Below are 15,130 nucleotides of genomic sequence, written 5' to 3'. Positions count from 1 at the left end.
TGGGCTTTAGCAATGGAATATCTAAACTTGGGACACCCTGCCTCACAAATCACACTGCCATCCTTTGCAAGAGAGAACAGAATGTTCTCCAAAGAGAACATTTGCCTTCTGAGCTTCCATGCTCCTGGGGTGGGCCGCATTCCCTCTGAACACCTGCAACCTATGCACTCAGGTGGGGGCAACCTCGCCTTCCCTCATTATTTCCTGGAATCCTCAGGCAGCACAGGAAACCTGCTTTCCATGTGTTCTGCTGTCTCTAGCAAGTAACAAGAGAGAAGTCGATAAAACAAAACACCCCACTCACTCCCCCCAAGATAGAGTTTGGACTAAGTCTGCCCGTGTGGAACCGCAAGTTCACCTTGACCCAGCAGCCAGCTGTTGCAAAATGGCAATTATTTTTGTTTTGTCTTGTGAATGGTGATGAATCAGAACATCCTATCTTTTTGTATCATTAATAATCCAAGGACCTGAGAAAGAAGACCATGCATCTTTTTCTCCACATCATTTATATCTTAGGTTTCAGCCACGGTAAACTTCTTGTAATTGCCTTAAAGGCCACATTTTTCTCTCCTAATTTTTGATCTTTGCAAAAACTGGAACCTCTGCCTTAAGTTCTTCTGCTCTGTCTACTCCCAGCCCAAAATCAAGTTAACCTTCTGCATCCTTAATGAGTGGGCTTGGGTATCACCTCTTGCAGGAAGTCTTTCCTGACTTTCCTACCCTGTGCCAGGGGCTCTTCCCTGTACCCCAGCATAGCATTTTTATAATCTGTTTACTTGTCTAATGCCCCCAACTAACCTGTGACCTCTTTGTGGATGGGGAAAACATCTTTTACCGGTCTTTCTAGAAAGGCAAAATCTCAGATATAGGCTTAATGTTCATAAATTATTTAAAAATAATTATATAATAAATGAACTCAGCATATACTAATCACACACCTCTTACACACCATGCACTGTTCCCTATGTTGGGATGCCGAAGTGACCAAAACAGACCAACAAAAATCCCTGAACTCAACACGGATTTGCCAGGAAGGGACTGAGGGAACTTGGCGGGGTTGTTAACTATGTCCTGTATCATGCTAGAGTGTGCGTGGCATGGATACATTCTCTTGACAAAATCATACAGCTGAGAACTGTACATTTCAATATGCAAAAAGAACTTTGCAAAAACAACAATAATCAAGTGGGCACGGGGAGTAAGGGTAACATAAGGATGTTGAAATGCTACCAACTGTAGGAGCTGGGTAAGAGGCATGGAAGTTTGTTACAGTACGCTGTTTATTTATGTTTAATATCAAAAAGCTAAATACCCTGTGTACTCCTATGAATACATATTAATGAAGCATGAGTAACGGATAGTCTTCAGTGGTTCCAGAATGGTTTTGAACTAGGAATAGAAAGGAAAGAAAAGAAATGTATAGTTACAGGCATTCATCATGATGCGCAAGGTGCTTTAGAGCAATTTTCTCACTTAATCCTCACAATACCTTTATGGGATATTTTTACACCCACTGTATAGATGGGAAAGCTGAGGCTGAGGGAGGTTATACAACTTGCCAGGTAAACACAACAGCCCCAAGCGGGCCCCGAGTCCAAAAGGATTTCCCTTTGCTACTGCACCAAGCGGCGGTTGGGGCTGGGACTCACGCTGGGGCAGGGGCAGTGCAGTCTGAAGAAGGGCTGAGAAGACCCTCTAGTCATGACAGATCCCACTCTTCCTGCCTCTAATGAGGCCAGAATTACACCTAAAGAGGTTAGACTATTAGAATTTCAAGGAACAGGGCGCCTGGGTGGCTCAGTCATTAAACGTCTGCCTTTGGCTGAGGTCATGATCCCAGGGTCCTGGAATTGAGTCCCACATCAAGCTCCCTGCTCGCCAGGAAGCTGGCTTCTCCCTCTCCCACTCCCTCTGCTGTGTTCCCTCTCTTGGTGTGTGTCTCTCTGTCAAATAAATAAATAAAATCTTTAAAAAAAATTTTTTTTAGGGGCACCTGGGTGGCTCAGTGGGTTAAGCCGATGCCTTTGGCTCAGGTCATGATCTCAGGGTCCTGGGATGGAGTCCCGCATCGGGCTCTCTGCTCAGTGGGGAGTCTGCTTCCCCCTCTCTCTCTCTGCCTGCCTCTCTGCCTACTTGTTATCTTTCTCTGTCAAATAAATAAGTAAAATCTTAAAAAAAAATTTTTTTTTTAAATTTCAAGGAACAATAATTATACCCCAGAACTCTTCCTATACCATCCGCAACAGCTGTGACGTCACATCTGTCTGTTATAATATGCGATATTTTCACTTACACTCCTGGTCCCTGAAGACCTGCGCTGAGTCTCCACCTGGGCTCCCATTTCCTGGTGCACACACAGAGGGGATCACGACTGGCACAGAGCTCCAGCTGGGCTTGGGCTGACGTTTGTCAATAGGGTCCCCCGTAAGTAAGGAACTCCTTCGTCATGGCTATATTGCACCGACAACCACACACACTTGTTGTCTGTCCACATCCTGACAGACTCAAAACCTCACAGATGCCGAGGAAGCGGATACGGCCGGTCATAATTACCCACCTTGCTTGTGTCCCTCTCCTGGCCACTGTGTCACTTTGACAGATGTCGGACTTAGCATCACTAGAGATGGGCCCATTATGGACTTGGAAAGCTGTATCATTTCCAAACGCAGACTTGCCCAGCCAAAATAACAGGCGGTGCTCAGGGACGTGCCAAATGTGTGGAAATATGGGCAGCTTCCCTGCTGTTCACAAGCACTCATGTCCCAGTCCCCAGCAGAGGCCAAGGCTCGGGTCCAGACACACTGTTCCTTTAGGGCCTGTTTGGTGCTAAATAAAAACTCTCCATAGTTATAAATTCAAATCATAATCCCTGTTTATACTATTGAACGTTCACCCATCTGTACTCTCTGTTGCCTTCATCTAAACTAATTGGCCCCACAAACACTTTATCAAAGAAGTGCTTTATGCTAGTAGGGAGCTGGGTGATTAGGTCCTGGAAAAGTAGCTTGATATTCAGTCCAGAAAGTTAATTACTAACATAATTATCAAAACCTTATATTTTTCAGGGTTAAGTCAAGCATCGCTGACTAAATGGGCAGGGTGCCTTTTTGATTGGTTGGTTCTCTGGTGGACATGTAATTAGCTCTTAAAGACAATGCACTTCTCGACTTTTAAAGCCAAACACAAACATCTAGATACCTATTCTATCTATAGAACATTCCCTCAATTGCCAAAATTCACCAAGAGAATCTGAAATGAAATGAAGTCATAAACTGACTCAACCCATCATTCAAAACTCTGTATTCAAGGCTGTCTCTGAATGATTTTTCTACAGCAGACACAACAAACTTAATGCTACATTTTTCTGTATAAAAGGCAGAGAACCTGGGGGGCTCAGTAGGTTAAGCATCAGACTCTTGATTTCTGCTCAGATTGTGATCTCAGGGTCATAAGCTCAAGCCCCATGTCTAGCTCTGAGCTGTGTGGAGCCTGCTTAGGATTCTACCCAACCCCTACTCCCCCCCCCCCCCCTCTCCCCCCCCCCCCTGTTTTGTTTTCTAGCTAGGGGGAAAAAAAAAAAAAAGGCTTTAGGCTTCCACTGTACTCCTCTTACTGCTTTTGGTGGATTATTTCTTCTCCAAGCCACCTCAATTCAGCTTTCGCTGGACTGCTTATGGACACCAAAAGGAGTATAATGTTGCAGGTCCTCAGACACAAAGCTGTTCCAACAGTAAAATGGGGAAGAAGTTTGTCTACTTGTCTGAAAGTGGAATAATATGCAATAAAATAACGAAAAATAACATAACATAAAGTAAAATAATGCAATAAAAGGAGCATCATGGACTGAAAGTTTCAGCTTCTCAAGAAAATGAACTCTCTCTGTGATGAGCTAAGGACAGAACATGCAATATGTTGCCAGTGTTGCATAGGTGGCCCGAAAGAATGATAGATGACCTTAAAACATATCTCACACAGACTTCTAGACTCTCCTGAACTACATGAATGACATATGGGACACACGGCATCTAACCTGGCATTTAGCAGTTCGAGAGCTCCCCTTGACCTCTCCAACTTGCCTGGAATTTCATAGAAAGGAGTCTGAATATGCCCATCTGGGATCTTACTTTTTTCATGAACTACTGTTTAAAGGATGAACAAAGTTTCCAGCCTGGCTGGAATGAGCGCCCATCAATTTTACCCACCACCACATTCCTGCACCTTGGATGAGAACTAATTAAGCTCATGTGGTGGGTTCTTTTCCCCCCAGACTGTCTTTTGCAGCTCTGGAACAGAGCACACCAAATTAAGCCCATCTGTCTAAATGGGAAGAAGTTATTTATCGCACTGCCAAGCAGGCTTTCTTTCCCACGCAGATGCTGCCTTCCAAGGTTCCTAAACACCTTGCGGTGGTGATGGTAACCCCAACGCAACCAGCTAGACTTCTAGGAGAGCAACTGCATCAAGGATCATGCAGCAATCCATAGCAAGCATTTCCTTGCAAGGCAAAATATCCAAAGAAGCCACAAAGTATGCTACCAGGCTATCATTCAAGGTCAAAATTACAATATCCAAAGGTTGTTGTTGTTCAGTGGCAATCTTGCCCCCCACAGAAAAGGGGGGTGGGGATTTAAGTCCTTTTTCATTAACGATGTCCCATTAAAAGAACCTAATTAACTTCAGTGGCATCTTCTGCCACATGAGGTTACTTCTGTTGAAAAGGAAGGAGCAACCCTGCCATTCGCACAGGCCAGAGGACAAAGTCATAGGAAAGATGCCCTGGGCAATGATGATGCCCACACACCTGCCTGGGCGCCGATGTCAGGCTCCCAAGATGATGGCTCTCAGCCCCCAACTGACGCTTCTCAGCTCAATCAACTCAACTGTAGTAACTCCCACCACTGCCAACTGCTCAGAAAGCAAACAAAAAGGAAAGAGAATCAGTAAGTATCTGACAGTCATGATATACTGTTACTCCTGACCTGAAGAATCTTCACTTAGGCTGAGTTAAGGAAAGAAATTAAAGTCCACAGGAACACCAGAGTCTCACTACAGAAGTGAAGAATGTCCACTTGCAGAAAACAGTGGTGCCTAAACTAGTTGGTAGGTCTGTTATGTAAGAGGTGCTTTATAACAGAAAAGGAATTAGTAATAAATGAATTTCTTTGTTCCGAGTTTCTTAATTATTGCTTTTTCTTTAATGCCTACCCTAAGTAGATTTATGGAAATTAATTAAATAAATAAATAAAGACAGACTTGATTGAATCGGCAGTTTTCAAACTGTTTTGAAAGGCAGAGAGACTTTTTTCTTTTTTTTTTTTTTTTTAAGATTTTATTTATTTATTTGACAGACAGAGATCACAAGTAGGCAGAGAAGCAGGCAGAGAGAGTGGAGGAAGCAGGCTCCCTGCCAAGCAGGAAGCCCAACTCCAGGCTTGATCCCAGGACCCTGGGATCATGACCCAAGCTGAAGGCAGAGGCTTTAACCCACTGAGCCACCCAGGTGCCCCTAAAGGCAGAGAGACTCTTATGCAAAACAGATCCATGTGGCCCTTCCTCCCTCACCAATATATAAAAGATGGTCAAAAAGGATTTGGTCTGGATGAGGAGACATTCCAGAAGGGGTCCTGAGGTCAGCATAGTGAAATAAAACAATGTGAAAAGCATTGAACCAGAATGGATCCAAATAGAAAATATAATGAAAATTTAAGTTGATAAGCACAGAAACATCAATAAGATTTTTTGTACCAAATATACAACATGGAAACATTAGCACACATACAGATTACAAAGAGAGACCTAAGCTATTTATTCACTATTTATTACATGCAAGTTCAATTGCAGCATTAATCCAAAATGGTCTTCATGAAACAGCCAAATGAATTTGAACACCTCGAGTACAAGGACAGAGCCATGAATAATGGTGATTATGAAAATCTTAATGACATGTAAGAACTATAATAAAATATTAAGTTAAAAAGTAAGAATTATACTGTTGATGTAAAAATGCCCAGAAAAACACTGAGCAGGGATCTGCTTAATAAAAAAAAAAAACCAACACAGTAATTACCAAGTGAGAAATTAGGGTGGTTTCTGGCTTCTTTAAATTCTATTTTGTTTAAGGAAGGAAGGGAGAAAAGAAGGCAGGAAAAATCTAACCTAGACATTCTTTGGGCTTAGAGGCCATAAATAAAAATGTAGTGTCCACTGGCCAACAGTAAAAACACTTGTCACTTAAGTTACAACATAAAATTCAGTCTTTCCATGACTATAAAGATTGGGTTGTGCCATCCCAGCCAAAACCCAATTCATCTGATGGCCACGGAGCTAGATGATTCAGCCTATGGGACCTGACCTTTGTACCCTGATCTAGCACCACAGCTTACAAAGGGATGCTCCAGGCACAACCAGGACCGCTAGAAGGCCTGGCGGGCATGAGGGATCAGGGGCAGGACACGGAGCAGCCCGGCAGGCCAGAAGCATATTCCCAGACCCACCCACTCACCACTTCCAGGTCCTGGGAAACCCGCCGCTTCCGGAGCTCCTCCATCCTCTCACACACATCGGAGAAACAGGTGTTGTAATAATCTGCATACTGCTGTGCCAGGTCATCGATGTTTCCCAGCGAGCCATCCTGGGGGCGAGGAGAGCAGGAGGAAGACACAGGAAGAGAACAAAGGCAGTCAGTCTATCTGCAGAAAGACCCACCGCTTCCCGCCCCCACTCTCCATGTATTTTCCCTAGTCACGGCTGGTATTCATTATGCTGTGAGCATGCGTTGGGCTAACTTTCACACGTGACACCTCTTAACCCTCAGGCTACCTGCTGGACGCAGGACCTGTTCCTCACTGTGCGGAGGAACACACAGTAGGTCACTGAAGCTGAGCGACCACCCAAGGCTTCCAAGACTAACAAGCAGAGAAGCCAAGCCTCCAGCCCAGGACTGCCTGGTGCTGAGGCCATGGTCTTGAACTCACAGCTCTGCCTGCCTGGCAGGGCTCAGAGACCCTTAGGGGAGCACCTGCCGAGAAGGTGCAGGGGAAAGGCTCCCTAAGGCCCGATCAGTGGCTGCACCAGAACCTCCTGGGAAGATCCTGAGAAATTCTGCTACCAGGACCACTGCATTCCTAGAAATTCTCAGGAGAACCAGAGAACTGAGGACCCACGAGGGATGCTGTGTCTGAGACACACCTGTGCCACACCCTCCTGGGAGACCCTTGAAAAGAGCACCCTATCCCTTGAGCTATTCCAAGAAATAGTAAAAACATGCAAGAAAAGCACAGGTTACCAGTTTACCTAGAGGAAAGCCGTCTGTGGCCTGAGCCACTGCTCTGGAACCCACCCTCCTGGGTCCACACTCAGCTCTGCGACCCCTAACAGCTCCTGGCCAGAGGCAGGTTTCCCCATCTCGATAACTCTAGAGCACTGAGTACCTATCACGTAGAGAGAACTAATGAAGGAACACAGTCCACCTGGCCCACAGGACTATTAGCTCCTAATATTCACTACAAGATAATATTTCAGACTATAGTCTTCCCTTTGGCGACTTGATGCCCAAGTGCACGTCTGAACACATTCACGAGGCCAAATGCTGCCTACATTTGTAAATTATGCCATTTGTTCTGTTCATTCATTCATTCATTCATTCAGAGAAACATTTCCCCTTCCCTTTTTACCTCCCAACCTGTCCTTTCTTTGGTATGAATAAATGGCGCTACCAAGACAACCAAAAAAACACAACTTGGAGCAAGCCTAGAAGGTGCCCACACGCTCCAGCTTACAGAGCATAGTCCCGTCACGTCACACACAGCAATGCTTGTCTAAACCCGCCAGACACGCTGCGAAGCAAGCAGGGCGGGGGTGGGGAGGGTGGACTTCAGAGTTCGCCCCCAAGGCTTTTTGCTGAAGACCTTCAGGCCTTATCAAGAGCCCTGGGTCACAGCAATCTCCATCCCATATCTGCGCATTCACCAGTTTTATGCAACCAGGGGACAGGAGAAAAAGAAAGAAATGATTTAAAAACAAAACAAAACAAAACAAAAAAACCTCTTCCTTTTCCACCAGTAAAATGTTCTCCTTTGAGTTAATTGCCTCCAAATCCCAGTGCAGAGCCAGGGGCCAGAAGAACTCTTCCAAGACCAATAAGATGTTTGAGTTTGAACATGTCTGGGCAAAAGTCATTCCCATTCGGTCTGCCGGTCCATCTGTCTATCTCAGACAGCAGGCTGTAAGGACACAGTAGAGGAGCTGGGAGCCTAACCCCCTCTTCAGTAGGTTTACTGTCAAGTTTCCAGTAGGGAAATAGGACTAGTCAAGGTAAGAAATCTGCTGCTGGGCCTCTGAGGAAAGGTCCAGGGGTGGTCAGCCTGGTGGTCTTCGCTTGACTGCTGTCAAACTGCCTGGAACCAGAATCGCAGGGGAGGAGGGAGGCCAGACCAGAACATCTTAAGGTGATGCTCCTGCAATACAGCATGATAAATCAAATTATGGTCCCACGGTTTGCCCTGACTCTCCTCAAATCAACCACACGAACCCTGTCCGTTTCCCCACTCTGTCTGTTCTGCCACGAACACAGCCACCAAAGTGACCTTGCTAAACAGAGCTGACCAGCTGTCCTTTCCCTGGGAATCACCCATGCTACCCTATCACTCGGTGACAAAATAAACCCCCAGCTTGCCGGCCTGGACCTCAGGGCCCTTCACCTTACCTCTGCTCCCCGGTCCAGCTGGGCTGAGGTAGGAGCTCGGGCCCCCAGATGGGGAGGCCCAGGGCAGCCCAAAGAGCAACCAGCAGCTTCCTAGAGTGACCGCTTTCCCTTCGGAGTGGTCCTCTCCCAGCCCACCAACCTCAGCTTCAGCACCAGGAGAACGGAGTCCTGGACACTGGCTACTCCTGGCAGCCTGGGCTAGAAGAATGAGAGCTCGGGGCCCGCTGCAGTGAGAGCTTGAGTCCACAGCCTGGCCAGCTGCCTTCTGTTAACCTAGCATTTCTGCTTATGCCCCAAAGAAACAAGTCCTCTGGGGCCCCCTTTTCTTCAAGACCCTTGGTTTCCTTAGTCCCCGCCCCTGGTATATACTGGGAAAGACCAAGGCACTCCCTTCAAAGTGTGCACGGGAAGGTGGGGGAACAGACTTGCAGCCACGGCACCCAAGAGCCCGCTTCTCTGAGTGATTGTCTGGACTTGGCCACGGCCCACTGGGGTCCCCCACCGCTGGGGTGCTGGCACCTCCTAAGCCTTTTAGAGTCATGTCAAGTCTCTTGAGAAGGTGATGCTATCCTGTCTTCATCCAGAAACATCCACCTCCATCCATCCAGGGAGGGAAACATGCCTGCCACTTCTGGCCAAATATAAAACCGACATCTTCTAATGCCTGAGTGTATCTGTGTGAGGCCTTCCAGATTATAGCTGCACATCTTCCTATGGCTTGCTGTTCTTAAATGGAACTCAATCTCCACCCCACCCCCCACCGGCCTTCTTTCCCAGAGGCACTAAGAATTGTTCTGTTCTAGCCAACCCGCTCCAATTTTGAATTCTGGCTTCTCAAAAATAACCAGCTGAACTCTACAACTTAACACAGTCAACTGACTTCTTGGAATAATGAAGTCTACTCCAAAAAAATTCTTAATTATTTATATAGCTTTGTTCAAATTACCTTCTGTCCCCTTTTTCCAAGCAACACCTTCAAAACCAACTGTTTGCTTCTCAAGTTTCCAAGCTGTCAATCAAAGGTTTTCTACTACTAGTGAGAAAATTTAAGTCCCTCTTTCTCAGTCCAAATCACTCAATTCCCCAATAACGTGGGGACCTGGAAAACATTTCTGTTGCTCATAAGAAAAAAGGCAGCTGCTCAACTCAGTGTGGGCCAGAGACAGCAAACGCTTCACACCCTGCAACGTGCTGCTTACCCACTCCTTACTCGGCGCTCAGCAGACGATAATTTGGACCGAGTGGCACAGCTGCCTCTCTGTTTTCCCAAATTACTTTCCAGATGTGCAAGAAGTCCCCCAAATTTCCATTTTCATCAGTTTTGATGATTTAAATGCCAAGAAAACCAAATGAATGAAAGAACATGTTTTGGGACACCTGGGTGGCTCAGTCATTAAGTGTCTGTCTGCCCAGAGTCCTGGGATCAAGCCCTGCATCAGGATCCTCACTCAGCAGGAGGCCTGCTTCTCTGTCTCCCATTTCCCCTGCTTGTGTTCCCTCTCCCACTGTGTCCTCTCTATCAAAAAAAAAAAAGAAAGAAAGAAAAATTTAAGAAGAATATGTTTCTAAAAAATAAGTCTTGTCTGCCATCCCTAGAAAGGAATCCTATTCATCTCCATCAAATGGAACCAACGAACAACCACAAGATCATTTTCTCTTTATCCTCTCAAAACCCATGTTCCTTCAGGACTACCTGGAAAACTCTGTACCATTTCTGTCCAACCTGTTCCTACTTGAGAAAGCACAGACTTATTCAGTCAGAACCTTCACTTCTACCAGAAATGTTTGCAAAATCAGTCCACAGGGAATTTAAATAATGCAGCTGGCTGCTTAATAGCACCATATCTCATGCATCTTTCCTTTGAGAACATGAAGTTCACATCTCACTCAACATTCAACAAGGCTGATGTCAAGAGGCACTGATGTTACAGAATAAACTTTAGACCATGACTTTAAACTCTCTCTAAATACACTGAAATAGATTCCTTTTAAAACTTTGTTTCTTTTAAGGTGTTCATTGTTTCTGCTCTAAAGTTATTACTTGACTAATCTGTTTCACTTCTTTTTTTCCCCCCTTTGGTTCCCATGCATCAGACTTAAGTATTATGGGTTCAAATTTAGGAACAGGGAAATCTTATTTCCTTAAAAGTTTTTTTTTAAGTAAATTGTGAAATTTTGTGCCCCATGATCTTTTTATAAGAATTTTCCCATTTTCATCTTAAAAAAAAAAAAAAAAGACTCCATTAAATTCAAGTTCTCCTTCCTTTTCTTATAAAACCAGGTCACAACATCCTTCCATAGGGCCATCTACTTCACTTGGTATGGTTTTAAATTAAATCTGTGGTCTCACTCCCAGTGGCAGGTCAAGGGAAGACAAATCTTGTGTAATCTTCCCACGAAGCTGAAGCATACATTTATACCAAACACTCCTCTTTTATACAACCAACATAAAAACAGAGAGATAAGGGGCATTTGTACTGAACAATTCACATCCGGTAGACTGCTGTTAGAATTAAGGAGAAAAGAAAAGCACTGTTCTCTCAACAACTGATGTAACAGTATTTCTGATATTTACCCCAATGTATTTCTGTCTCTGGAGAAGTGAAAACTAAAAGTACTATGAAACAAAGCATTTGTATCATTAACTTCTGTTATTTTGCTCTCTTCTTTCCCAGATGTCATTTATGGTTCAGATATCTTGACAATCTTTAAGGGAGGAAAAAAAGGAAAAAGAAAAAAAAATCCTGAAAACACCAGGAAATACAATGTAATCTGTATAGCTATATGCAGATCACATGCAAATAAATGCAAATGAACTTGTGGTCCTGCTATTTTATGTATCTATAAAGACAGAGCCCAGAGGGAAAACTCAATGTGTTGCTCTTAATTCCCAACTTTGAGGAGGAGAAAGAGAAGTCTCCTGACTCATTTATTCAGTGTGTCTCTCTTGTCTTTAATAATAAATCCAAATATATATATATATATATTCCTTAATATAAAGTATACGTTATATTTACATTGCTTCCTATTGTTTTGTAGAGGGACAGAGCAATACATCAGTACATCGGTTCCCTACAAACTAAATCCACGGAAAGAAATCACTACACAGCAACGAAGCCTGATTTCTTGAACGTCTTCACAATGTGTTTTCATTCTTAATTAGCTTGTTTAAAGATTCTGAGGTGATAAACACTTTCAGCAACCTTTCAGGTGAAATTGCTACGACCATAAAAAAGACTTTAATTCTGGTTTCCTTGTTCAGCCTCACTGAATCCATGAGATGCTGTTATAGGAATTGTCTGCCTTCAGTGCCGTGGTTGTTGATCATGCTGCTTCCAAGAATGAAGGAGCAGACCAGATGAAGAGTGGTGGGCAGCATAGCAAAGTTTATTGAGCAAGAGTATAAAGTGTCCAGGGGCACCTGGGTGGCTCAGTAGGTTAAAGCCTCTGCCTTCGGCTCAGGTCATGATCCCAGGGTCATGGAATCGAGCCCCGCATCGGGCTCTCTGCTCAGCAGGGAGCTTGCTTTCCCCTCTCACTCTCTGAATGCCACTGTGCCTACTTGTGATCTCTGTCTGTCAAATAAATAAATAAAATATTTAAAAAAAAGTATAAAATGTCCAGAGAGTGAGGGGACCAGACAGGGTTACCCCTGGAGTGTCTAATTTAGGGGGTTTTATGAGCTCTTTTGCAAAACTATCTTAAGCAATCAGGTGTGGTGAGTCCTACCAATCAGGGCTCTGGTGACGTATCTGTGTATCTACTCGGTTAATGTCCACGTACTGATGTTCTTTTTCTTTTCTTTTCTTTTCTTTTTTTTTTGCTGACATCTATCGGTTTATGTCTTAAGTGCCCCTTGGCTGTTATAGGGACAAATGCTCTATAGTTAATTGTCTTATTTTTGGATGTTTTTGTAGAAGTCACTTCTATGAATGCTAGCGTGCTCCTGTCTCAACTGCAAAACCAGGTGTCTATGCTGTTCGATCTTAGCTGTCCTGACTGATGTGGGACACAGAGGCAGAAGAAAAATTATTAAATTTCCTTACCCACTGACAAGCCCTTAAAACAGGCAGAGTGACATTCTTCTAGGGAGTCAACTACCCCCACCTTAAGGCTTTGCTAAGGGCAAAGGGCAATCCTAGCCTGACTGACCCCTACCCTCAACCAGGATCCCGTAAGTCTACTTTAACAATTCCCTTGGAAACTTCCTTTATCTCTAAACCCTCCAAGATACTGTTGACAATCATCCCCAAGCATATGGCCCACTGCTATACATCTAAAGGGTCTCACAAAAAGGTGATGAATAACCTTTTCTCCAACAACAGCTAGCCCCTCAAGCTCCTGGCAACCTTGCTTCCAAAATTCCCTAGAGACTTATGCCATCCCTAACCCCCTCCCAACTTGCAAGCATATAATAGACCAATCCTCACAACCCTGGGGCAGCAGCTCTTTCTGCCCATGGGTCCTGTCCCTGTGCTTTAATAAACCACCATTTTGCACCAAAGACATCTCAAGAATTCTTTTTTGTCCGTCAGCTCCAAACTCTGTCATTGAGCCTTATCTATATTCTAAGACTTCATCATTTGGTGAACATGAAGGGACTTTGAGTCTTTACATCCGGACTCTGAGCTTCGGTGCAAAATTGGTAAGTACTTTCTCTCTTCTTCCTTGACTTTCATTTCTGGGGCTTTTCAAGGAGTATGGTCTTACTGGAACACTTTAATGTTGACTGCTTAGGCTGTAGTCCTCTAGCCTGTGGCTACTCTATGGGAAGGAGAACGTCTGCCTTTTAGCTGGAAGTTAGTAGCCTGGCCAGAATGGAAATTTGATGCCCTCTCTTTATTTCTGTTCTTTATACAAAGTTGTCTGTCTTGGGGACGGGACAGCCACCTAAGTCACCAGGACGGCTGCCAATCTTAAGACTCCCATGTGACATTTCCTCCTGATTGACCTAATGTGATCCCCTCCACATCCCTGGTCTAGCCACTTCTGGCCATGGGAACTCCACAGGGAACTGGCTGAAAACAGTACCCGACTGAAATAAAATGCAACCGGGCATGTTTATAAGGGAAGTTGGCTGTAAGGATCACATCTGTTAGAAAGTCGCTTAGACCATGATGGATTTCAGTCTTTACTATTTCTTGGCAGTGCTAAGTGCTAAGTACTAACTACTTACAGCTACGAAATTGGGTAATTTCCCCTTGCAAAACTTTTCTAGTATTTTCCATGGGTTAAAATGGGAGAACAGTACACAAGCTTCAGGGCAGACAATGGCATGGCATGGCATGGTATTTTAGTCCATTCACCAGGATCAGCAGCCTAGGATGTGATGGGGAAGGGGAGGAGCGCCCGCATCTCTCCAGGGCCTTTTATGGCAGGAATGCCTTCCCAGTAAAGGCAGGATTGTGATCAATAGTGATATCTTGTGTTAGGGACGCCTCCGGTTGCTTCTGACACGGGGGAACCTCTGACACATCCTGGGTGGGACTCCACCCAGGAGTTTGGGGGGGATTTGGTAATGGACCTTCTTTACTTTTCTGGGAGCATGGCCTCAGTAGGCTTCTTCGGTTCTCAAGGACTCTACCTTGGCATGCCCTTTTAATCTACTGGAAACAAATTGCATTGTAAAACTTGGGAAAGGACTGAGCTCTTGTAACACTGCATGGCCACAGTAGGATCTATCAGTTAGATCTCCTCTGCAGGAAACAGGGCAAATGGACCTACGATACCTTCATTGCTCATACCTAGGCCTTCCCTGCTCTACACCAGGACCCTAACCTAAGGGCCTTTTGCAAAATGTGTTTGCCCAAATGGGTCAGCTAGTAAACTCCCTCCTGACATATTGGATAATTATCTAAATAGGCCTTCTCCTAGTAAACCTAGGTTGCTGGAGGATACACAGGCCATCCCTAGAAAAGGGGACTATGACTTTATCTCTCTAAGTTCCTCCTAATAGATGTGGGGGCTTCTCCCTCACCCATTTCCCATGTTAATGGCTATCACTGGAACCAACTGGGGTTAGCCTAACTCGGGAGAGAGGCTTTAAGGAATATTCCCAAGCAGCTGCTGAAACTGCCTTTGTTTTGGGGAAATTCCCTGTCTTCTCTGGCCTGACATGGACTGCTTAATCCCTTGCCCCTTGTTGGCAGGAAAACATGGCATCTGCTCCTCTGTTGGCTGATGAGCTCTAAAACCGGGAACCCTTTCTCTGCCTTCTGGCAGCACTTTGTTTCTTCTGTCTCCCTCGTCTCCTGTTTCTGCACCAACTTGAATGCAGCCTGCATGACTGGCCTCTACACCATCCTCTGTGCCTCCTGCACCATGGCTCCTTCTCTCTTCACGGTCAGGGAGCAAGAAGAGCACCCCCTGGACCTAACACCTCCCACTCCAGATTCCCCCACCCGTGTCTTAGGTAAACATTGAAAG

At 44.9% G+C, this 15,130-nt stretch overlaps 1 protein-coding gene across 3 annotated transcripts in view; it reads right to left on the bottom strand.

The window, feature by feature from the left end:
* Window positions 1-15,130, bottom strand: part of SASH1 (SAM and SH3 domain containing 1) — a 309,610-nt gene that overhangs the window by 138,841 nt on the left and 155,639 nt on the right. For all 3 annotated transcript variants that reach the window (XM_059400910.1, XM_059400909.1, XM_059400911.1), the window contains exon 2: window positions 6,503-6,631. In XM_059400910.1, the coding sequence (XP_059256893.1) occupies window positions 6,503-6,631 (129 nt within the window). The remainder of the gene's footprint in view (window positions 1-6,502; window positions 6,632-15,130) is intronic.

Source organism: Mustela nigripes, chromosome 5, assembly GCF_022355385.1.
Source record: "Mustela nigripes isolate SB6536 chromosome 5, MUSNIG.SB6536, whole genome shotgun sequence".
Classification (NCBI taxonomy): domain Eukaryota; kingdom Metazoa; phylum Chordata; class Mammalia; order Carnivora; family Mustelidae; genus Mustela; species Mustela nigripes.
Note: the sequence above shows the minus strand (reverse complement) of the source record. Positions and strands in the feature narration are given on the sequence as shown.